General features: G+C 39.1%; 1 protein-coding gene and 1 long non-coding RNA gene across 2 annotated transcripts in view; one reads left to right on the top strand and one right to left on the bottom strand.

Moving 5' to 3' along the window:
• LOC113965873 overlaps positions 1-12,278 on the top strand; it is a 21,510-nt gene extending 9,232 nt beyond the window's left edge. Inside the window, exons 3-4 of the long non-coding RNA XR_003533670.1 lie at positions 116-1,678; positions 11,829-12,278. This is a non-coding gene — a long non-coding RNA (uncharacterized LOC113965873). The remainder of the gene's footprint in view (positions 1-115; positions 1,679-11,828) is intronic.
• IFNG (interferon gamma) lies at positions 1,716-6,114 on the bottom strand. The gene is made up of 4 exons (XM_027679847.1): positions 5,097-6,114; positions 3,274-3,342; positions 2,732-2,911; positions 1,716-2,060 (listed from the first exon to the last, which is right to left on the bottom strand). Exons 1-4 carry the CDS (start codon positions 5,217-5,219, stop codon positions 1,935-1,937), a joined length of 498 nt encoding a protein of 165 aa, XP_027535648.1. The 5' UTR covers positions 5,220-6,114; the 3' UTR covers positions 1,716-1,934.
• Positions 12,279-23,819: the final 11,541 nt, after the last annotated feature.

The raw sequence follows: 23,819 nt of genomic DNA on the forward strand, positions 1-23,819 counted from the left end.
TTTCCCTTTCCCTTTCCCTTTCCCTTTCCCTTTCCCTTTCTCTTTCTTGTTTTTCTTTCACTTCTTCTTCATTTTCTTTCTTTTCTTTTTATATTTTTTATATTTTTTTCAATAGAATTTGCTACAGCTGCTGTGTGTCCCCAGAAGACAGTTAGTCTCTTCATACCTCATGAAAGAGCATGAGCACAGAAAGACACCTTGCTTATGTTAAATGCTTACTGAGGCTTCTCATGGTTAGTCCTGGAACAGGAGAAATCCCACAGAGTTATTTCACTTGCATCTCACATGCATGTCTGTGATGAACATGAACGAGAACAGCTGTTTCCTTCAAAACCAGTTCAAGTCTCCAGGGTTACTGAGTCGCTCTGTTACGACTGTCAAATGAGAATATGAATGAGGGTATCTTGCAACAAGGGAGACAGCTGGGCCCATGGGAGTAAGAAAGGCTGCAACAATTACAACTAAACTTGTTGGACTTACTCTAACTAAACTTGGGCTCAATAGGGTGCTATTTCTGGAATTCGCTGATTCAAGTTCAGGAGGTAGTTGGAAGTCTCATGTTGGCAGGAATGTCAAGGAAAATCTGTCCCATTCCCAGTCAGCCCAGCCAGTCTGCCCCAGATAATTTGCCTGGTAAATCCCTGATTAACTGAGAATTAGAAGCCCAAACCCAAGCCCGTGAGAGTAGCCAAAGCCCAAGCAGCCCCAGGCCTCCAGCTTGTATCATCCGCAAAGAGCCCGGCATACGGGCTAATCTCAGTCTAGGCTCCACACCTTTGACTTGCAGAGAAATTTGGAAATGTCTTTTATTTTACATCACAGTAGCAACAAATTTCAAAGTATCAATGCCTTCTTATAAGCAAAATTATGTTTCCTTATCCAGATACAAGTAAAACTTGGGAATTTGAGACCCTTCTGCCAGATTTCTTTAAAAACATTATCCATTCCCAAATCTTGGACAGGCAGGAGGAAACAAAATGTGCTTTGTATATCTGGGCAGGACCATCTTTTGTGACAATGTAGAGCAAGATTAGCATTTTTCTTTTTACAGAGATTATGGAGAACAAACATGCAAGCACACTTTAATTATTTATTTATATATATATGTATTTATTATTTCATTATTTAAAATCCAAATTTCAGGATGTTTCTATTGAGGAATCCAAAGTTTTTAATAATACTCCAGTACAAAAATATAGTCCTTAGGATAAAAACTTCCATACTACTACCTCCAAATAAATAAAATTACATCAGACACATTTAAATTATTCAGTATTAAAAAAAAACAGCAATTTTTTTAATCTGAGAGTTGAAGTTAAGTCAGTGCAGTACAGTTAGTCACAATCCCTTGAGGTGTTAAGTAGTCTGGCGTACTGATAACTTCAGGATAGTAAATACTAGCAATTAATCATCAATACTCTCCTTCAGAAACATGCATCAGCATTTGCTTATCTTTAAACATGTTTATTTCCTTGATTTAGATTTAGGCATGTTTAGTAGTAAGCAGACATGAATATGTTTTTCTGAGTACAGTAACTTCCTCCTATTGGTGCTTGTGTCTCCATGCCAAATAGATGAATGATAAGACTAATCTTGTAACAACCCTCTCTCAAGACAGCACCAGATGGAAAGCTGGGTACCGTATCATGTCATTTCAAGATTTCCATATGGAAACTGGGTAAATATTGTCTCATTCTGTATTTCCAGGTCAACAAACATATAACAAATAGACAAAATTTTAAGACAAAGTTATTTCTTACGTAGTAGTAGGGCATATAAATACTTTGATCAGTATTTCTTTATAAATAATTATTTAAAATACTTAAATATTAATAAATAAATGTATAAAAATTCAACAGAAACCTTAAAATAAAAAAAGGTATGTCACAACAAGATTTGCACGGTAACTCAGTATGAAAGAACATAAGATGGCATTAGCATTTGCACTGCCTCTGAAACAGGCTTCTTTTTCTTGCATAAGGACTTGTAGTATCCCCCAGTTTTTGTAAGACACTGAACAGCTCATTCACAGCTTTACGTTGAATTTTCGAGTCATTCACCTGTTAAAAGTAAAAAACAAATGGAACAAAAGTTATATCAAGAGCTATAATCATTTACTGATCATATCCCACAGGCTACCCTGCTACCAGAGTAAAACCGATGGACATCTGCAGTTTTCAATTACTCTTCTACCTAATTCCTACAGCAAAGAGCCACTTTGTCACAGATTTTTGTTTTTCACTTTCTGTGCTACCTTGCAACATGCCACAGACCAGCCATATTCTGTGAAACAGAGTTACTCTGTAGTTACAAGCAGCTAACTCCACTGGGGTATTGTCTGCAGATCTCTGCAGAGGCCAGTGGTTTGTGCCATTGGCACTCGCTCAATAAGCCAAGTGCTTCCAAAGCCATAGAACATGCCCTAGCTGGGCACAACTTTCCCATCCAATTTCTAAACCACAAAAGCTCTGTCAATGTCAGCTCTGGCGTGCAGACTGAGTGGAGGTGCTGTCAGCACCTTTGTGCCAAACTCCAGCAAGACTCAGGGGTCTACCCCACACCGTAGACGTGCAGCAGCCCCTGTAGCTGGAAACATTAGGTTTCCCAGTGTGAAGTGAGCTAGACAAGCGTTACCATATGGGTTGCTGAAGCACTATTGGCTTGAATCACACTCAAATCACAACTGGAAAATATAACGTGATGAGCCTTGGAGGCAAAGGAAGAGCCTTACCTGAAGCTCTGTCAGGTTCCTCAGATATTCCATCTTCTTTGAGCCATCAGAAAGGCTTTCTTTCAAAGTGTGGAGCTCCTCAGATATGTTCCTGACATGTGCCTTTGACTTGTCAGTGTTTTCAAGGATTTTCAAGTACATGGAAACAATCTGACTCAGGATTATCCTTTTTTCATTTCTCTGTTGAAAAATACAATCAGAAGGAAAGGTCTGTGAGTGCTCATCAGCAGGAAAACGAATGAAGATAAAACATAGCACGCAGGGGTTCTCACTGCCACTTGAAACAAGATGATAAAGAAGATGTTGTAAATCACCCCCGGGCTTGTCTGTATCTCAGATCATTTCATGGTGCAGTACAAAGCACCTTGACCCTTATGGGAAGCATTTTTATGGGGATTTTTTTCTGATTTCCAAATTACCGAAGGGAATTCTGCTCATGTTCATTCTACCGCAGCTAATTACACTGGTTCTAGGAGCTGCTTTGTACCAAAAGAGCCCTGCAAAGTGCCTGAGATGTTTTTTCATATCTGTTTCTGACTCACTTCTGTCCAGTTTGACAATCTCTCCGTAAAGATAGGTCCGCCATCACCTACATCTGAACGACTTGAGTTCTGCAACAAAGAACAAACATATCTGTTATACAAACAATACTTATCACTAGGCAAATTTCTGTTCTCTAATCAAATAAGCAGTAAAATCCAGATTTTTGTACCACTGGCCTATAGCTATCACAATGCTTTCACTTCTCTAAGCACCAAATCCATTGCATGGTTGTCTAGTATCAGAAATGGCATTAGTCTGCTTTTCAATGCTTCTCCTGCTATAGCTCACCTAAATAGAGATGTTGAAAGCATCTGTTTTCCCAAATGCTTTTGCTATTGACAGATGAAAATAAAAGCTCATAAACACAGCAACTGGCTAGAAAATCATTAGGCCTGAACTTGGCATGTCTTCTGGTAAGTCAAAGTCCAGCAGTATGTAGTCATCTGTGGCCTTAAATTCATGCAGTCTTAGTAAAATCTCATATGAAAAAAGAACAAACTAATTTTGCTACAAAACTGTAGTTTATAGAACTGGTGAATAGCCCAGTAGCCCACAGTCAGGCAAGATTAGTGGGCTACTGAGAAGCTCACAGGGAGAGTGTTTAACCATCCGATGTTAGCCACACACTGTGTCAGATTCTAGGAAACAAAGAGCAATACAGTTCTCCTACCAAGGAAAGGCAAATTGAATCACTTCCTCTTCTGCGTCTTTTCTTTTTTTTTTCTTTTTGTATACAACAGTGACTATTTCCTTCTTTTGTCTGCTTAGTAATTTAAATACAGTGAGTGCAAAGGGAAAACTTGCAGGCTGACAGAAACCTTCTAGCCTGATTGGCTCCCCATGCTGACCACACTGCCAAACTTTGTTCTGTTCTTCTGAAAGGTGGGGAGCACCTGCTGTGAACCAGAGTTTTAATGTCAGTGCAAAAACCTCACCATGGCTCAGGATGTCTTCAACAGAGTTATACATATTCTAATGAGACTCTCTCTGGTCTATGCTAATAACAAATTTAAGATATTATAAATTTTACATCCACTTTCCGACCAATCTGCAAACACTGAAGTATCACGCTAGTCTTCACCACTTCAGGGTGGTTCTTTGACTGCTGAATTTCAACTGTCGTTTGCACAAAATTATGACTAAATCAGCGCTGAAAATAGCAGCAGACTGTTGCAGTTGCTTTCATGCATTTAAGGAAAAAACCCAACAAAAATATATTGAGAATAAAAACTGTTAATTAGAAGTAACTCCATTATAGGTCTGCTATCTCTATGACTAATCCCAGCTGAATTCAACTGTGAACTACTTTAATGCCTCCTAGATGAAGGCTGGTGAAATAACATTACAGTTATCAAGTTACCAAAACTCTACCTGAAAAGAAAGAATATCATGCCAGATTACATTCCAATGCTGGATCATAGTCACAGATGTGGAATTGGAATGACTAGAAGATGCAAAAGAATAAGAAGTAGGAACCACCTTTGGGCAATACACTACTGCTACTAATAATAAGTAACAAAATTGCATTTGTTAAAGCAAAAGTTCATCTCCATTTTTTTTATATTGCTAACTGATACTAAACCCCCCAATAACATTGCTAACATAAAATTTAAAGTCAGTAAATTACATCTAGTCTGAATTAAAGAAATATTCATACATTCTCCAAACATTGCATTAAGATTTCTTGTTATAAAATATTGCATGTAATCAATGATTACCCTCTATTGGGACATACTGAGTATGTCAAGCAGTGCTCAAGTTTAGATGATCTGTAAAGCACAAGCAGAAGGAGAAGAGAAATGCAGTGGAAGACTATACTTACAAAATCAGCTTTAAGTTTGTCTATATCATCTTGAAGTTGAAGCAGATTTAATCTATTTTCAACACGTCCGGAATAAATCATGATGATAGACAGAACAAACAAGCTGTAGGTTTGGAAAGTCATTTTCTTGGTGATGGTTCAGTTAAACTGCTCAGATAAGTTCTGGGAGATGTCAGGTCTAAGAGCAGTGTACTTCAACTTCTAATAGTTAAACCTTCTATTAGAAGAAAGTAGACGAATGAACTTCATCTGCCTGTCAGTGGTATTTATACCTGGTCTCAAAATTTTTTTATTTCGTCATCACAGGCTGTGTATATTTAGACAAGATAGTGTTAGATAAGAACCCTTCATTTTTGGCTGAACAAGGGAATCCCTCGAAAGCATCTTTGTTAAAGCATGGTCCTGGAAAAAATTTCAGTGGTTCATCAATGGGTAACATTTACGTGGCAGATTCTGAAGTTTCTTTTACACGTGGTTGGGGAAAGGGGGGAAATTATGATACTGATAGAGTAGTATGCATTGTGGCCCAAGCATATTCGTACATGCTATCTGAAAAAAAAATCGTATGTTGTGGTTAAAGGGTCAGTATAACAGTCAACTCATTTCTGGTATTCTTTTAAAGTAACCACTGAGATTGCCATGGGATTCTTCAGAGTCACTTAGAGTTTTAAACATTGTTCCTACTGCTGTCCTCTTGGAAACACTATTTGCATTCTTTCCATGGTCTAAAATGTATTTCTGCTGCTTTCTCATTCTTCACCTCCAGATTCAAATTAAACTCAGGGGAAATGATGTTCTAGCATGGATGCAATTATGCATCATATTAAATTCCTCTATGGTTGTCTACTCTGGAGAATATTTAGTACTTAAGACATTAATTTCTGCTTGGCAATAATAAAGTTCCCCACCTTCCCATTCATTTGCACTAATGTGTGTAGAATATGAAAGACATAGAAGAAATAAGCCCAGGTGAAGAAGACAGACAGGATAATCTCCTCTACATACAGAACCCTGAAACAACTGTATTAATGATAGCTGAGGAAAATATTTTTATATGGGAACTAAATGTTGCTTTGATGGATATAATGAGATAAGAGCTTACTCTGAAGAGTCTTATAAACAAATCAGATGATTTTAGGCTGCAGTACATTAATGCAGGGTAGGCGGGAGCCTAAAAGGGAAAGAAAGAAGGAGCCTGTCGTGCGGTACCTGTCATGAGGTCTTGGTCCGAGGGGAAAAGAAGGACACACAAGACACACTAGGATGGTGAGACAAAGAGATGTCTGGCTGCTCAGCGCAGCAGGCAGCCTTTATTGAGCTTGCCAACTTCACACACAACACAAACATATTCCTACAACAACATCCAGGAATCCAAGCACCTGCACATTATCAAACTGTCTTAACCTTGTACTCCCTGCAACCCAAGGCCGTGTCCATGGAAACCATCTAACCAGCTCCACTGCTCCCATGGAACACGGCCTGACTTTTGCACTACCTCAAACTTTAATTGTGGGGCTACAACTTCACCCCACAGGAGCCTACAGGGAAAAAGAAAAAAAGTAGACCAGGAAGAGGGCACTTGCAGACTCAGTTCACACAGGTGAAGTGAAAGATATCTGTAGTTCATAAGAAACAGATGAGAATTAAACTGGCCTCCAACAGATATATTTGAACTTTTCAGCACAGCTCCACATGGCTCTCTAGGTATTCCTTGCAAGAAGCTCTCCTGTTCCTCAGCAGCTCCTCCTCTTTCACCGAATGACCACTAATGCCATTAAATATTTTTCATCCGCAGTTTGAAAGAGGACTTCCATCTGTGGAAGAGATCTAGGCTACTAGTGCCATTGCAAACAGGGAATTGCCATTTTACAGGGACAAGAAGCAAATTTCACCGACAATCGCAGGCCCAAAAGCTGAATGCTACATCTCTCTGGAAACAGCAGCATAGACAGATGGGACATATCTCACAACAGGTACAGTGGTACTGCACAACAATTAGAGCTGTAATCTGCTTGGGATAGTAGCACTATGCAACACACATCTTGGTTTTAGTTTAAGAAGATAAAACTGATTAAACAATAACTTGATTGCTGGGAGTGTTGACATGAAGGTAAGGTGATAATTCAAGGATGCTTATAACATAAAGTATTGAATGTTCTGTGATAAATCATCAACTGGACAGAAATGTATTTTAATAGAGAAATTTAGGATCCCTTTTCCAAATCCCTTACATTTGAATAAATGGTGTCATGTTAATTTTGACATACTTGTCCCATAAGGTTCTCTTCTGTTGACACACAATAGCACATCTCTGCAAATCATTTTCAAATTAGGCAACAGCCTAGAGCAGACGGTCAGAACATGAGGGTCCTTGAGTCCTACGGGTCCTAGGTATCTTCCAGCCCTGTTTTGCTACCCATTCCACCCAAAAGTGATAAACCAGGTCACCGTTGCCCAGTGTATGTTTTGTTGCCCAAGAACTGTGAAGAATCAGGTTGAAGAGAAGTCCCAGGTTTAGATGACTCCTCTGCTCTGCCTTTCCTGAGAATAAGTGGGGTTACAAACAGCACAGGGGGGGATCTTGAAAATATCTGCCCTTTGTGACACAAAGCCAAGGGCGTAAGAGCGTCCAGTATTTTATTTGTGCTCCTTTGCAGATATCTACTGAGTGCATGCGGGAGAGGATTGAACACTCAGCACTAACACAAGCTCTTTGTCTGAGCACTACTCCTAATCTAGCTGAAAGAGATGTCTGAATAGTATTGAAAAGTCTTGTGTTGCATAGAATTGAAGTGGTCCTCATGTATGAGTCCATGGTCGCAGCTGGACCATCATCTCTTCCAAACACAGTATGAAATGAAACTAAGGCATTTTTTCATTTTTCTGCCTGGAAGTCATCTGACTCTTCATGCAAAGCAGAGGTTTCACACCCTTCTGTTCATGCAACACCTTACACCAAATACCCAATGATGGCCTTGCAAAGTCATGTCGAATTTCACTATGACCACGGATTACAGCTTTTTCCCTTTCATTTTTTGTTTTATGCATACTCCTCAGGGTGCTGGCAGAGTGGATAGTAAGCAACTGCCCATGCCAGTTCAGCAGATCCCCACTAGACTTTTATTTCTCTAAAATTTAGTGACTTCCTCTATTACCACTGCCCAAAGGCAGCAGCTCATGGTTGGAAAACCCTCGTCTGAGTTGTTCGGACTTCATATCACACTTCACCTCTTAGTCTCCCTTTCTCATAAAGCAACAAACTCCTTTGGTTCCTCCTTCACAGTGCTGGGGAGGAGGGGTGAAGGGCAGGTGTTGGCACACTTGAGGGTGTTAAGTGATGAAAACTTTGCGTACACCTTGTACCAGTGCTATGTAATTACTAAGCATTGTTATTCATGTTACTAATTTCTGCAAAGCCTTGATAATCAGGCTTCATGACTAAGGGGGACTAAGGGGACTTACAAGAAAGCCAGCAAGGGATTTTTTGCAAGGGCATGTAGTCATAGGATAAGGGGAAATGCCTTCAAAGTGACAGAGGGAAGGTTTATACTAGGTATTAGGATGAAATTCTTTACTGTGAGGGTGGTGAGATGCTGTAACGTGGCCCAGAGAAGTTGTGGATTCCCCATCCCTGGAAATGTTCAAGACCAGGTTAAATAGGTCTCTGAACAATGTGGTCTAGTGTAAGGTTCCCTGCCCATGGCAGAAGGGTTGGAACTAGGTGACCTTTAAGATCCCTTCCAACCCAAATCATTTTATTATTCTATGACTTTGCAACTGACCCTTGCAAACACATAGTAATAGTCATTTCCCCATTTTTCCTACAGCAAAAAGAAAAAACCAAACCAAGAAACAAAAAAACTCCCCCCACAAAAACACAAACCCCCCCAAAACAACAAAAACAAACCCCACCACCACCACTACCAACAACCAATCTAAAACTAAAACTAAAAATAAGCAACCCACCGCTCTCCTACAGATAATTATATGCTTCATCAGTGCTACACATCATGAAGACTGTAGTTATCTATTCCTTGTGACCACTGGATCTCTGTGATTTAAAGGATATTTCCAATGATCAGTAGGGATAATATTGGGAGAAAATATCTACTGTGTTTTGTAAGAATAATATTATGAGCCTGGAAAGAGGAACCTGTAACATACATTTTCTCATTGCTGATTGTGTATGGAATGCAACATGTAATGGAGACCAAATATTCCTTCTTATTTCTTGTGCTATATTTCAGATTGGTACAAACTGGTTTTCCAGATCTCAAAAAATATGCAGTCTGCATGTATGAATGTTATAGGAACTATAAGCTAGTAGTGGGAGCTAACCATGAGAAAGGCAGGTGCAATTCTGAAATACTATTTTTCTTGGAAGTATGGAAAGTATGGAAAATAATGATGGCATTGTAGAAGACAGTGATGGACAGACATGGTGTGTGTTGTTACTCTAGGATTCTACTGTTTAGAATCTTTCCATGTATCCAACTCCTGATTAAAATCTATTGCCCATAAAATAGAATAAAATTCCAGATCTTATTCATATTTAGTTTGAGTCCAGATCAATGGAAAAGCAACACAACTGTTGGCACAGCGGCAACCCAAAGTATGTCTGGTATTATAAAACATACCACCTGTGCTATAACCACAGAGTGTCTACAGGTTTTTCTACATAAAATCATCAATTTTCACAAGCTCTTCTTCATTCTTCCATGAGGAATAAAATACTCTTGATAGTTTTCTGCTTTCAGCACCATAATATCCTTTGAAGGTACTGCTGATTCTGAGCATTATATTATGGATCTTACAGTATTTGTTTCCACTTTAAAACCTCAGCTTCTTGTCTTAAGTGACTTCATGAATTGCAGGGTTTATTTTAGAGTTTTGGGGTTGGGATTTTTTTTCTAATCACTTTTTAATCATCATGGTTGCAGGGAAAATATGGAAAACAAGAACTTCTAAAAGCAGAATAAGGTAAATAGAAAAAGATATGATTTAAACATAATTGTTTCAGTGTTCTTTCATAAGATCTTTGAAATACTTCTGCCTAGGCTTTTTAGGCACTAGCACCTACAACATTCATACTATTGACTTTTAATGTTAAGTAGGCAGTGGTATCAATCCCATGCTATCAGTACAACATACTGACTTCTGATAAGCACTGAGTGCCTTTGTGGATGTGAAGTATTCTACAAAATAAAGATATATTTTATTAAAATAGGTTTTCCCAAAGGGGTCCACCAAGGTTCTCTAATTTTTCGAACTCTGGATATTCTATGATTCCATAATAGCCCTATTCTTCATAAGACAAGCATGCTAGTATTTCCATAACCTTTTCCACAAATATTTCCATGAGTTTTAAGGCAATATTTTAATGCACTTTGAGAGAGTTAATTCGTTAAGAAAACAATTTCACTGTAACTTGGTATGTTTCCTGTGGTTCTGACTTTCCGATGTTTCCTGTGAATATATATGTATATGTCTACCTTTGCTATATATTAATAGATAGAAAAAATATCACATGTATTGCTCACAGTGTCTTTCCCCAATTCCTGGCAAATGAGTGTATATTTTCCTCTATACTTTAGTAACTCTCCATACCGAGACCTCTGGTATTTTCACAGAGGTCTACTATTCAGTTTCATTTTCAAAGGATCAGATCCACCTTTGGAAGAAGCAAGAAGCCATCTGAACTTCCCTATCCAAGTACGTGTGATAATACCCCATGGCTCTTTTTCAAAAGAGAGAAGACCAAAGGATGCTAATCTTGGATCAGCTGTTGATTTCTATATGTGCTAGGTCAGTTCATTGACCTCATCAGAGGCCAGCATGCAACCTCATGGAATAGCACAAACTCTGCTGAAAATTCATTGCAGATTTATAACATTGGAATCATAGCCCTCAATCAACCTAATACTTTGCATACATTGTCAATACTAAATCAAAATGGTACTTTTCAGACCATCAACCTGACAGTGAGCCAGCCCTGCTCATATTACTCTCATTATGTTTGTAGAATTTTCTCCACGTGTTGGGTTTTGTGATTCATTCCTTCTCCTTACACTGATTTTCTGTGCTGTTGGCTTTTATTTGCATTGGAGCTTTTTGGTCTAGTTTATGGCAAGGAATTAAAGTACCATTCCAGTTTCCATTTTACAGTTGCATTTGTTTTCACAGTGTAAGTACTTTATCATGCAGACATTTATTGTTAGAAATTAATATTTATATTTAAATTTGGAAGAAAACAGATGTGAAAGCAATGCTGTAATGCTTTAATTTCTTATTGAATATTTCAAGTTGAAATGTGATCATGGGGGGGAATCTAATAATTTTCGTGTTATTCCCTACAAAATTTATAATAATTATCACATATGTATGTGCAAACACAAGTGTATGGGTGTGGGTACATGTTGGTGGGTAAGTCAATAATGTGTTTCAAGCATCAGTAAGAAAATATCCATTAAGTGTTTGAAACCAGCCTACAGAGTGGGCATTTTCTGTCACAACCATTTGGAAACATGCATAGGACATTTCCTAGAAAAAATCTACTGCGTGGTGCAATCTTCTCTTCTAAAACAGTCCAAGCGACAGTTTGGTGGGGATTCCCCTTACCCACCATTCTCTTTAGTGCCATTCGTAATTGTGTGACTAAGCAAGTCAGTCATTTTTACTCACAGAAAAAAAGCAAATCAGATCACAGGTTTGGTCCTACCTGTTTTCGTCCAGCCTCCAGAACACATACGAGAACACCAGAAAGTCAGGCATACAAGAAATTCATCCATGGATAACATTTTACTTAGAACAGAACTTCATGAAAGGAGTCTGCTTGCGAAGACTTTCCAGTTAGATTCCAAATTTAAAGTGAAAGAAGAAATACGCAAGACCTTTGCTTTTTAGTAGTTAAAAAATGAAGAAGCTACTTCACACCCTAAGAACATTTCCTCTTCATCTCCACAGGAAATAAGTCTGCCTATAGAAGAGGTACTGTGAGTCAAGTGGAGATGCACTTTATTTTAAAGTTGTGTATCTTCCTTTTTCAAAGGCCTGGACTAACAACTGTGAAGTGCTCTGAACGAACACCCTCTAATCCTCTTAAGGCAATGTAAAGATTGAACTAGCTAGTAAGAACTATTTTTAAATGAAAAAGCAAACAAGCAAACAAAAAACCAAACCAAACCAAAAACACAAAACCAAGAAAGGAGAGAACTACATTTCCGTTGCTTTTTTGAAGAGTCTAATGAGTATCTGACCCCAAACTAAAATAAAGCAAGTTTTTAAAAAGATAGTAAAGCAAACAAATATTTTGTTTCCAAAACTACAAAAGCATTCTTTTCAAAAATAACAAAATACAATCTCAAGTAGCATACTTTAATCAAAATGTAGGTACTGTGGCAGGTTGGGTTGCTAATCTTTTTTCCTAAGGAAATGAGACTTAGGCAGTTTTTTTAGATGTTAGTTACTTCCTTGTCAGTAACTTCTGAGCAAAGTCAGCAATTTCTTTCGAATTTGAGAGGCTCAAAAGTCTCAGAGCTAATTAAACTCCTGCCACCTTCATTAAATTTGACAGCTAAGCAACTGCAAGATTGCTCTACTGATGAGGGGCTGTACGAGCATCTGGACAGACAACACTGGCCACTTGGATGATAAAAGAAGGAAAATAAAATACTAAAGTAAGAATATTGTGGTCCTGAGCGAGCCAGAGCTAAGAATAGTGCATGTGAAAACAGTGACAAGATCAAGCTGGAAAGCCGCTTGAAGCATATTCTTTGTGACTAAAAGCAGTCATGTGGGCATGTGGTATGTGTGGGGATAACAAACACCTGGCCTGGCTTGATAGCTCGGACTCCTATTCTGTATATATATGGGGTAATAAAGTTACAAGTTAGTTCTGCATGGACAAAGTCTGTCTCAGCATAGATTCATTCACTGCAATGGGCCATATGTTCATATTTTAAATTCTATATGAGTTAGTTACCATAAAGGGGGGAATAGGTTTCCTAGCACCATTATTTGGTTGTTGTGAAAGAGTATTAATTTTATCTAGTATTTGAGAGTTATTAATATCTAGGAAAGTCTATATGGCAATTACAAAAAACTTCCAAAACTTATGAAAAAGAGTTGTGAAAGGAACTTTCCCCTCCCAGTTAAACTAGTCTTACTGTTTCGTATTAATGTGTAAAGGGCTCTAGACTCTTACTTCATCCTTCTTCTATGTCTGTGGTTTGCCACATCAGCCTATTCTGTGCATATCTGTGCAGTAAAATTGAAGGAGAAACTGTAGCATGTGTCACGACAGCTATTGTTGGTTTATTTTAATCTAGCAAGTGTGGATATCTGTAGCAGAGGAGCCGTGACATACCAGGTTTTAGCTGTGGTGGTCTACCTCTGCCTCCATGTGCACAGGTAAAGTACAACAACCCTTTCACAGCTTTGCATAAGTAAATATACAAGTTGAGTTTCAACTTCAAAGGACTTGGAATTCAGGCACACCAATTCTGGTTTCCATCAGTGCACTTGAACTGCTCTCTCCTTTCCATAAGAGAATTTCCTTTTGGAAAACCAGCAATTCTGGTACAATAGTTGCTAAAAAAAATTACCAAAGACATTTCAGACTGGCTTGTAATTTTTTTCCTGCCCATATAAGTTAAAATGGCATATCAGTAAGAGACTCCAGTATGCCAATTGTTCTACACATGGCAACTTAAAACCAGTCTCCTGATCACCACTCACTGAAATTTGAGTTGCATTTGGGAGCACTCTTGGAGTCTCCAAAAATTAGTTCCTTTCAGATAAAATAAATCTGGTAAATGTTTTCAGAAACTCTCTTGGTGTTCTCCAATTGTTAACATGAGCTCAGGCCACAGGACCAGAGTAGAGCTAGTTCAAAATAATCTCAAACACAATCTGGAAGTTGGGTCCTCAATGCCAATTTTTTTAATTTACTAATCTGCTCCTACAGTATTGTGCCTTTTGCTAATGAAGACATAAGTTATCTTGCAACAATTCCTAATCTTACCTGAAATGTTTAAGAACCCAAGATGAATGGTCTATGAAATGAGAAGCATGAAATTAAAATGTTTACACTAGATTCTGAATCAGAATAATCAAGTAGACAGACACATGAACAGAAATAAATATTGATGGAAGAAGCAATTAAATATTCGAAAGAAGTCATGAATCTTATACACAGGTAAACATGGAAAACTATTAAAAAACCTCTAATTTCTGGCATTGTAGCTTGAAATACACTCAGAGCAGGCTCTGGTGGGATGCGTCAGTTCCTCCTCTTCTTCCAAGGAAGTCTTTGCAGGAACTGTCAGGGAATCAGCAATAATGAAGTGTTGATTAGGTGAAGAAGGAATGCATTCACATTTTCTAGTCACCTCAAATCAGAAGGTTGTACTTTACTGATATTCACAGGCTTAGGAAGTCTGTAGGACTTGTAGTAACTCCAGAATTACTGCTGAAATAATGAAAATGAAATAGGGAAGTAGCAGACATGCCTAAAGTACAGACAAAAAGTTTAGGAAGAGCAGAAGTAAAAACTGGGATGATGAAGAAATTTTTTATGTCACAGAAAGAGCTAAAAGTCAGAATGTCTGAAGGAATATCTTGGAGTAAAAAAAAAAAAAGGGGACCTGGATAAAATACAATAGTAAAACACATTCCTCTGGAGTCATATAAGATATCCACTATCCAGTGCCCTGGTTGGATAAAGATGAATTATAATAAAATACAGTATGACTGAGAAGGTAAGTATTACTGGGGAAGATGTTATTATGGTGGGTGCTAATTCTCTTAAGACTGGATGTTGTCACATGAGTTGTAACTTTTCAGTAAACAATTATGTTTTAATTTCAAAAAGAAACATTTTGACAAGTTTCTAATTAGAAGGAATTAGTCAGTGGGCCAGAAGGTAAAGATAAATGTGAAGCAAGACCAGGGTTTCTGCAAGTCATAAGTACAAAAGTCTTTAGAGTTTACCTTAAAAGTAAAGAAATAAAATACAACAGACAGGAGTGTAGGTCTGCTGATGAGAACCTGGAAGTGCTGGTGGACACCAGAATGGAAGTGGATTTCGTCTTTGCAGCAGCAAAGGCAAAATGTATCCTGGGCTGCATCAGCAGCAGGGTCATGGGATGTTTTTTTCTCCCATTTTGCTTGGCACTTCTTAGTCCACACCCAGTGTAGTGCACCCCGCTTAGTCTCCCCAGTAGAGACTCACCCAGTATAGTCTCCCCAGCTCAAGAGAGACACTGAAAAATGGGAGAAGGTTTTACCAATGACCTCTAACGTGATTAGAGGGTTGCAGATCTCTGCTTATGAAGAAAGACTGAAGGAATTGTGTTTGTCCAGCCACAAGACAAGAAGGTTCAGGAGTATCTAATTACAGTTTTCCACTACCCAAAGGGTAGTTACAAAGAAGATGGAGGTATTCTTTTCACACAGATGCGTGATGAATGGACAGGGTGCAACAGGCTCCAGTTGCCTCAGGGGAATCTTCAGCATAAGAAAAAGTAAATGTCAGAGTGGGTTGCCCAAAGAAGTGGTGGAACTTGGCTTCAAGTATTCAACACTGGGTTTGATGGGGTCCTTAGATAATCCACTCACAGCAGAAGGTTGGACCAGGTATCTCCAGGGCTCCTAGGCTTTTCTATGATACTATTCTGATGAGAGCAGCCAACCCAACCACCTCCTCAAGAACCACAAGAGGATAGAAGGGCCCTGAAGGACAGAAAAGAGGCCTGATCAGCAGTGACAAAAGCCTCTCAGGTGTCAAAAAGGGCTGTGAACTAACTTCCCAAATTCACAACAAATCAGCCCATGTAAAAACAGAAGTCATCATAATGAAAACAAGAGGAGCATAAGGAAAGAAGTGAGGTTGATGCAGATTAAGAGTGGGCTGCATGTTTGTATACATTCAAACTCCAAATTAAATAGACAATTCATGTCAATTTTTAATAAGAACAGGGACATTAAGAGGCATTGGTGAATGTAGTAGGTGAGAAAGATTATTTTGAGATTTATTGAAATAAAACACAGAAGTAAAGTCAAGATGACTGAGGGCAACAGGGGTGGAAACAATCTCCTCTAAGGCAAAAGCATGAGCAGGAAAGTAGAGTTAAAGATTCTCCCATCAAGGAAACAAATGGAACAAGTGGGCACATAAAATTGCAGTTGCATTAGAGAGAAATTTTAATCCATCCATCAAAAAGATTGGTAGCACTTTCAGATTGGAGAACACAAAGTGTAATAGCTGTCATTAAGAAAGGGAGAAATGACAAGCAAGGCAGAAACAGATATGTCGTCTGACAAGAGTGGTGTGCAAAGCTTTATAACAAATTATGAAATAATGAACCATTAAAGACAAGGAGGGGAAAGCGTGGGTTCAATCAAAGGCAAACTGAAGTGAGAAGAATTTGGTTTACTCAAGGATGGAATTAATAAAATAGGGAGATACGTGATTGTGTGTCAGTCAGGGTGTGTGGCTTACAGTCAGAAGAAGTTGGGAGGACACCCTTTGGAGAAGGATAGCAACTCCATGGTGCCATCACTCATCCCAGGCACCGTCAAGGCAATGCTGGAATAGAAATGGATACTATGAATATTAACTGGACAAGGTGTTTCCAGAAGATTGAGGAAGGGAGCAATGCCAATGTACAGTTGTGTATTAACCCAGTGCTATAGATTAGTTCAAGATAGAAATGCTCCAGAAAACAAGTAGAAAGCTCTTGTTTTATAAACGAAGTCCAGAAGATTTTGCCCTGTTCAACTTCAGATAAATAAAAGCTGAGAAAGAAACCTAGTTGTTATCTGAACTACATTAGAGTCGGTAAACAGCAAATTCAGTAAGTGATGTAAGCTAACAGAATAAACTGATATTAGAGAAAATGTCTATAAACTGTCTGTGAGAAAATTTAGACCAGAAATTAAAGACTTCTGGCAATCAGTGTGAAGCTTTGCAACAGCCTTTCCAAAAAAACAAAGAAGGGTTCATAGGTACAAAACTTCAAATCATCTCGTTTCTACCCTGTGCTCGGTATCTGGAGGATGTAACTTACAAAGAAACTTAGACATTCCATTTACAGTCTTAAAAGTGATCATTTGTACCAGTTGGTCTGGTGAATGGTTGTCTTATTTCAGCTAGTTAGTTAGTTTCAGGCTAACTGAATTTCCTGATTTTAATACTGAAGAGTATAACGTTTCTGTGCTTTCTTCTGTCTTACCAAAGAAACATAGTGTATCTTATGAAGTAAATTCTGTAGATGAACTACAATCTGGTTGATTTTTTTATCTTCCCTCTCATGGGTGGGATTGAACTGATCTCTTTAGTGTCTTGTACCAGAGGGTACATTTTCTTATGACTCTTCCTTAAATCCTTTGCAATATTCCAATGTTTCAAAGAAATGAAAAGCTGGAGCAGAATATCAATAGTGAAACCACATGCAGAAATTATCTGCATTCTGTTTCCTCTCAGTAGTCACCACTCATGGATGAGTTGAGCACCTATGTTCACTTTATTTGCCATACTACAACACATGCAGTTTATAACAATTCTTCAGTTTTTTTACACTCAGTGAAACACTTATTCTAGAGTTTAGGTCTGGGAAACTCTTTAATAGATTGCAGTTATCCAGTACATTAGTGTCGCCTCCTCCCTTCCTTCTATAAAACCTCCCCCAAAGAGTCACTTGTTTTTCTCTATGCAGAAGAATAAGCACCAGAGTCTTACTTCCCATGATCTGAAATCAGATTGTGCTGAACTTATCTATCAGTTGAGTATGGTTCATGTCAGAAAGATGTTTGTCTCAATTACCCTTTGGTATCAGCAGACCTTTTCAGGAGTACAGGGCATGCAAGCCCATGTTGTAACTCTGCAATTTCTCCAAATTTTGAATGCTCTTGGCTATGCTTAAGTGGAATGGGAAATTTTTCTAAAAAAAGCCCCAATGTTTCACAGAGTGAGAAAACATCTTCCATTCCCACACAGGCCTCAAGCTTGCCCCAAGACTTCAGAAACAGCCTGAAACTAAGAAGCATGGTCATCCTGGTTTTGTTCATGTCATGGCCCTCCTGCATGCAGGGGAGCCTCTGTGGAGCATGGGCAACACATGGTACCTGCCCAAGAGACTCCAAATTGATGGCTGGCATGGGCTGCCCTTCTCCTTCCCCATCTCAGTTGTCCTCTGGCTTGGGATTCACATCTGCAAGCCCTCATGGGTATCGTTGTATATGAAGCACTCTTTCCCCTACTGTGGGTAGAAAAACAAATTGTCTTTTCCACTGACAGCCTGCGGTTTCTCATTCACAAAAATTTTTTTCCTCACATCTAGGAGGCTCACTTGTAAACAGTTTTATCAAATGACTAATTTAAGGTACCTGTGGTTTATCTCTGTGAGCTTTCTTCATCACTTGGAAAGTGCTGCTAGTTATTCCTTAATCGCTATACAGGAACAGAGAAAACATTTACACTGGCATGACAAAATTTGTCTAGGAGACGTCAGTGGGTTCTTCGCATGTGGTTAGGAACAACATGCTGGGCTGGCACAAACCACTTCGTCTTTCAAGCTGTGAGGGAGAAAACAGGAAATAATTGATGATGCTTTATTAACGATGGACATGGACTACAAGCTTCACCTAAGACAATAAAACCATCATGGTGTATTCTGCTGTTAACTACTGCTCATAGAATCTTTAGGAGAAACAAGCAAACAAAACCCTTCTCTGCACCATGGCTACTTCAAGGAAGTTATTTCCTTCTCATCAGCTCGGTTGAAAGTATGGTTGAATAAGCAGCACTGGGAGAAAGTGGAAGGAAAAGTATCTATCAGTTAACATGAAAAAGTGATGCACGCTAATGACTCCAAACTCTGTTATGTCAAGTATGAAGGTCTTTTTGAGGTCTTAAATAGAAGAAAAATATGATAATTGATTAAAGGGCAGTTTGAAAAGCAAAGCCTGTCCACACCTCAATATCTTAGTATCTATAGCACCTACATACATTTCTAATATCTATATACAACCTCATTCATAATCTCTGTTTGAGTTCCATTCTTTTCTCTGCAATTCCAGATGCTAGAAACTTTACTTTGTGCTGTCTTTAAGTAGATTTTTTTTTATGTGCAAAATACAGCAACATGCTGAAGTTACAGATAAGAGTCAAACACCCCAGGCTCCCCTACTAACCCATCATCACTCCTCTTCTACACTCTTCTTCCTCTGGTTCCCTCTGCCTCTATACATCCTCTTTCACTAAACCATATTAAATTTAGATTTTCTCAGGTTTCTACCTCTGACTATTCAAAAATCAGGGAACCACAATCAGATAGCTGATATTACTTAAATATCTTAACATGACATGTTCTTCTGCTGCTAAAACTGGTTTTCCCCCACCAGAAGCCAACACATCTCTGAAAAGGACATCATAACTTAGGGTGAGAATGGAAGGCACTCTGGGGCCATCCAGAGTCAATGGCCAAGGATAAGGGAGATCTGCGTGACCTGTGTGCCCTGATTTGGGCAGGAGGTCAGACCAGAAGCCTCCAGAGGCCCTAGCCAACATCATTTACCCTGTGGACCCTGTGACTTTCTAATCATTGCTGCCTTTCAAAGATGCATTTCCCTCCAACCAAAAGGCTGAAAAAATGTTATCCATAATGTTTTGCAATTCAAACCTACTCCTGATATGTCACCAGCATCTTTACTCCGCAATAATCTCCACCTTCACTCAATGGTGTTATAATTCCATTACCTTCCTTTTCCCTCTGGCAATGCTCCTCATAGACCTACTGACTGCCTTTACATTTCCAAATCTCTCTTCCACTGGAGCCAACAGAATATGAATGTCAATCTAAATACTTATTTTTAAATGAAAACTGAATTAAGGTAAAACACGTGTTCTTTGAGAGTGAGTATTCTACAGCTCAGCAGCTCCTAGTAGTTTTTAGGAGGTGATACCCCAGTGGCAGTCATTATTTCCAATATGAAGAAGCGTGACTAGAGATGGGATGCACTCTAAGGTGACCACTGCAGTGGTAAGTCCTGCTGTAACAATTCCATTCCTGTAACAGCACTACCTGCCCAGGCACCCCTTCTCTTCAGAGCCCCCCACAATTGCCGCTGGGGAAGATGACTCAAGCAGTATCTGGCTACAGGGGGCTATTTGGGAAGCATCTTAATAATCACTAGATCAAAAGTCTGCATGTTTCCTCTTTGGCCATGCATCTTTGCAGTAAAGAGTCTGCTACTACAGTCTTTAGAAACCCGCCCATGTTGCACAAAGAAACAGGGATGAAATGGCCAAATCCAACATAAGTTATATATCATTGTCCAAATCCCATTCTTATTTCCAAGTTTTAGGAAAAAGTCTTCTAATCTAATCTTCTAATTCTTCTAATGCTTTCTGAGGGAAGCAATCCCAATGTTTGTCAGGAGAGGTTTAGGCTGGATATTAGAAAAAATTTCTTCTCCAAATAGGGTTATCAAGCACTGTAACAGCCTGCCCAGGGAAGTGGTTGAGTTGTCATCCTTGGAGGTATTTAAAAGACTTGTGGATGTGGCACTTGGGGACATGGTTTAGTGATGGACTTGGCAGTGCTGGGTTAATGGTTGGACTCAGTGATCTGAAAGGTCTTTTCCAACCTAAATTATTCTATGATGTTGTAATTCCATGAATCTATGACTACATTATAACACCACCTCAGGACTCTGGCTGAGATCAGGAATTTGCTGTAGGTGGTTAAGGTTACAGCAGAAATTATTTATTAAGTGATAATCTCTGGTCTGAATATTTTGCACTTCAGAGAAGAAAAAAAACACTTCAGGGACAGCAGAAAACTGTCTACTTGTCTATGATGGTCTTGTCTATGATGGAAATTGTTGTCTTTGCTGACTGTTCCTGTATTATTTACATAACACCAAAATTACATATGCAGCTGCTACTTTCCACTAGATCAGTGTTTTTCAAGAAATCGTGATCTAGTGACAATTTTAATACACGGACAAGTTTTTCATGCTTGCTTTTGCAGTAACAGTCATAAAATACCTTTTTTCGTGTACTAAGAATCACTGCTTTGATGCCTTAAGCCCCTAATGTTTTTTTACTTTTCTAATTTTGTAAGCCTTACAAGTTTTATAGGTAATAGAAGTAGATTTTAGAAACAAACCCCTTTCTCCCTCCTCCCTGTAGCACCCCTTAGTTTATACATTCCTTAATCCTCTCACCCCATTCCATACTCCCCATATCAACCCTATTCCCATATCCAGTAGAAAATGTTTAGTCTCTTAGTCAAGGCAAGCCTGTCTTGTTTGGAGAACGCTTGTATCTTGGCCTAAACCGCAGGACAGAGTCAAGGAACTAGGTCACTCTGCTCTCTGTACCCCGAAGATGATGAAGAATGATGAAGAGGGGGTCCCAAAAAGCCCCCCGACCCAATTCCAGGAGGTGGGCCAGGGGGTGGACCAGGCCAAAAGTTATAGGGTGGACACACTTGGGATTGGCCAGATATTGTTATAAATGTAACATCCCGGGCACAGCCCGGCGCGCACGTCGTGTAACATCTCTTTGCCTTGGCATAATTAAACCCTTTCTTATCTCACCCCAGCTAACGGCTCCTGAATTTTTTCGTAGCACCAGCTGAGCAGGCATCAGCTTCAAAAAGACCAAAACACTGTGATAAGACAAGCCACATTAAGAAAAAGTGACAACAAATAACACTACATGGGCATTAATTTCCTTCTAAGGATTTCTGTGTGCTAAGCAAAGATAAATTACCTTGGGCTAGTAATTGATAGACAATTTTTCCATTTGCCAAAGGAGAACAGTACTTTACTAAAGAAACTCGTCTATGGTCAGAATTCTGTAGTAAAACTATAGACTGAATTCATAGCTTGTTTATAAACCTAGTCTTTTGCTATATGCCCATCTTTCTTCCCCTTCATTTTTAATTTCAATTCTATGTTTGTGGGAATTGAATTTAAATAATTCAATCTTTCTAATCCAACTCTTTCTAATCTCAGTTTCTGCTCAAGGAAACTACCTATGAAATATGCTCTAACACTTTCTCCATCAACTGAAGTCAGAAGTAAACTGAGACCAACATGAGTCTTGTTTTCGAAGAGTGACACCTAGAGTCTCATCAGTAAAATTAAAATGTGCTCTTTCATTTGTCCAGTTTTAAAAAGCAAGAAACTTTCTTCCGTACTTATGACTTTGACTTGTCTGTTAAAGTTCTTTAATAGGAATTATTTTCCTATGTTCTTGCAAAGAAGCAGCACTGTATTTATTGCTAGGTAGCCTGCATATGGCATGTGTCACTTATCACAAAAATTTTATTTTGCAGATGCTATTTTTGCTTTTCATTCAGGAGTGTTTAATTGGTTTGGAAATGTGATTTTCATTACTGCATGAAGGGATACATCATGTCCAGAAGTGCTCTCATTTTATAGACAAGGTGACTAAGAGTGGAAAGTGTCCTAAGCCATATGGAAAACTAGGGCTAAAATACACAAGTCCTGAGCTTTTATGTCATAAAATAACTTGATTTCTTTGTCAGACGAGTGCAGGCAACTAGCCTGAGCCTTGCTGCAGCCTGACCTCAACCCCCTGCTGCAGGAGGTCTGCTGATTGCTGCAGTCACTGCAGGGCTGACCTCTATGCATGCAGCACAGTGGGGAAGAAGTTGTTACTTGCCCTTTTCAAGGTTCATCTGCCTCTTCATGTGTCATCCACTGACTGGATGTGGTAGCTCAGCAAAATTTCCACAAGAAAAATCCTTGGCAACCTGAATCACTGGAAACCACTGCCCATGGACCCTCTCAATTAAATGTAGCAGTTTTTCCTGTTTGCAGGAGTCACTGGCTCTCTTCTGTGACAGAAAAGGAGCAGTGCCTTCAGCCATAGGGGCCCCCAGATCCCAGCTACTGCTCACTTACAGTGGCAATGACTGGACAGTGATGTCTGATGAAGGCTGGTGAAACCATGCCCATGGTCAATTTTCTCTTCCATACACAAGAGTTTGGACAAAAACCATTAAAATCAAGAGCAGACCTGAACTTCACAAACAAATGGGTGAGTTGTGTGAATAAATGCATGAAAAAGGACATTGTGTTGATTGAAAATTAAATTACGTGCTCAAAAAAGACCATGACATTAAATGTATAACCTTTATCACTGCCTATCTAATTAACCATTTTGTTTTCAATCGAAAAAAATTATTTTGTGTAGCAATCTCCTTCTATTAGTTAGACATTTACCCTGACATTTGCAAGCTGATGTTGAATATTGACTCCACAGGACAGTGGGACTACAATGTAGTTGTTTGTCTGCAGGACAAACATTTGAAATCATGGAGTTATGCTCTTAGGGGTGAGCAAGTGAATATACACTCAGGCAGCCATACCTTCCTTTCCTGGGGTTCCCCTGCTGCCCAGCTCACCATGGAACAACCGTCACACTACGGGAAACATTCGGGCTCCTGCTCCAGCCATGTGTGGCCAGGATGGGCCCTGCACTTTAGGACAGTGGTGTCCTGCATGTGGCAAGGTCTGTCTCTGCAGTCTCCTGTTAATTAAAGCACTGGGCCAGCTTTTTCTGTTTCTTCTCCCTGAACGTGCTATTTTGGCAACAATAGGCTTCATGAATTCTAGAAGAGTGAGTGAGAAATGTGTTTTGGTCTTGTTAGCCTCCTAGGTCTCATCTTACTGTGTAAAGGAGAG

The sequence above is a fragment of the Neopelma chrysocephalum genome, unplaced genomic scaffold (genome assembly GCF_003984885.1).
Source record: "Neopelma chrysocephalum unplaced genomic scaffold, ASM398488v2 Primary Assembly neopelma1_59, whole genome shotgun sequence".
Classification (NCBI taxonomy): Eukaryota; Metazoa; Chordata; class Aves; order Passeriformes; family Pipridae; genus Neopelma; species Neopelma chrysocephalum.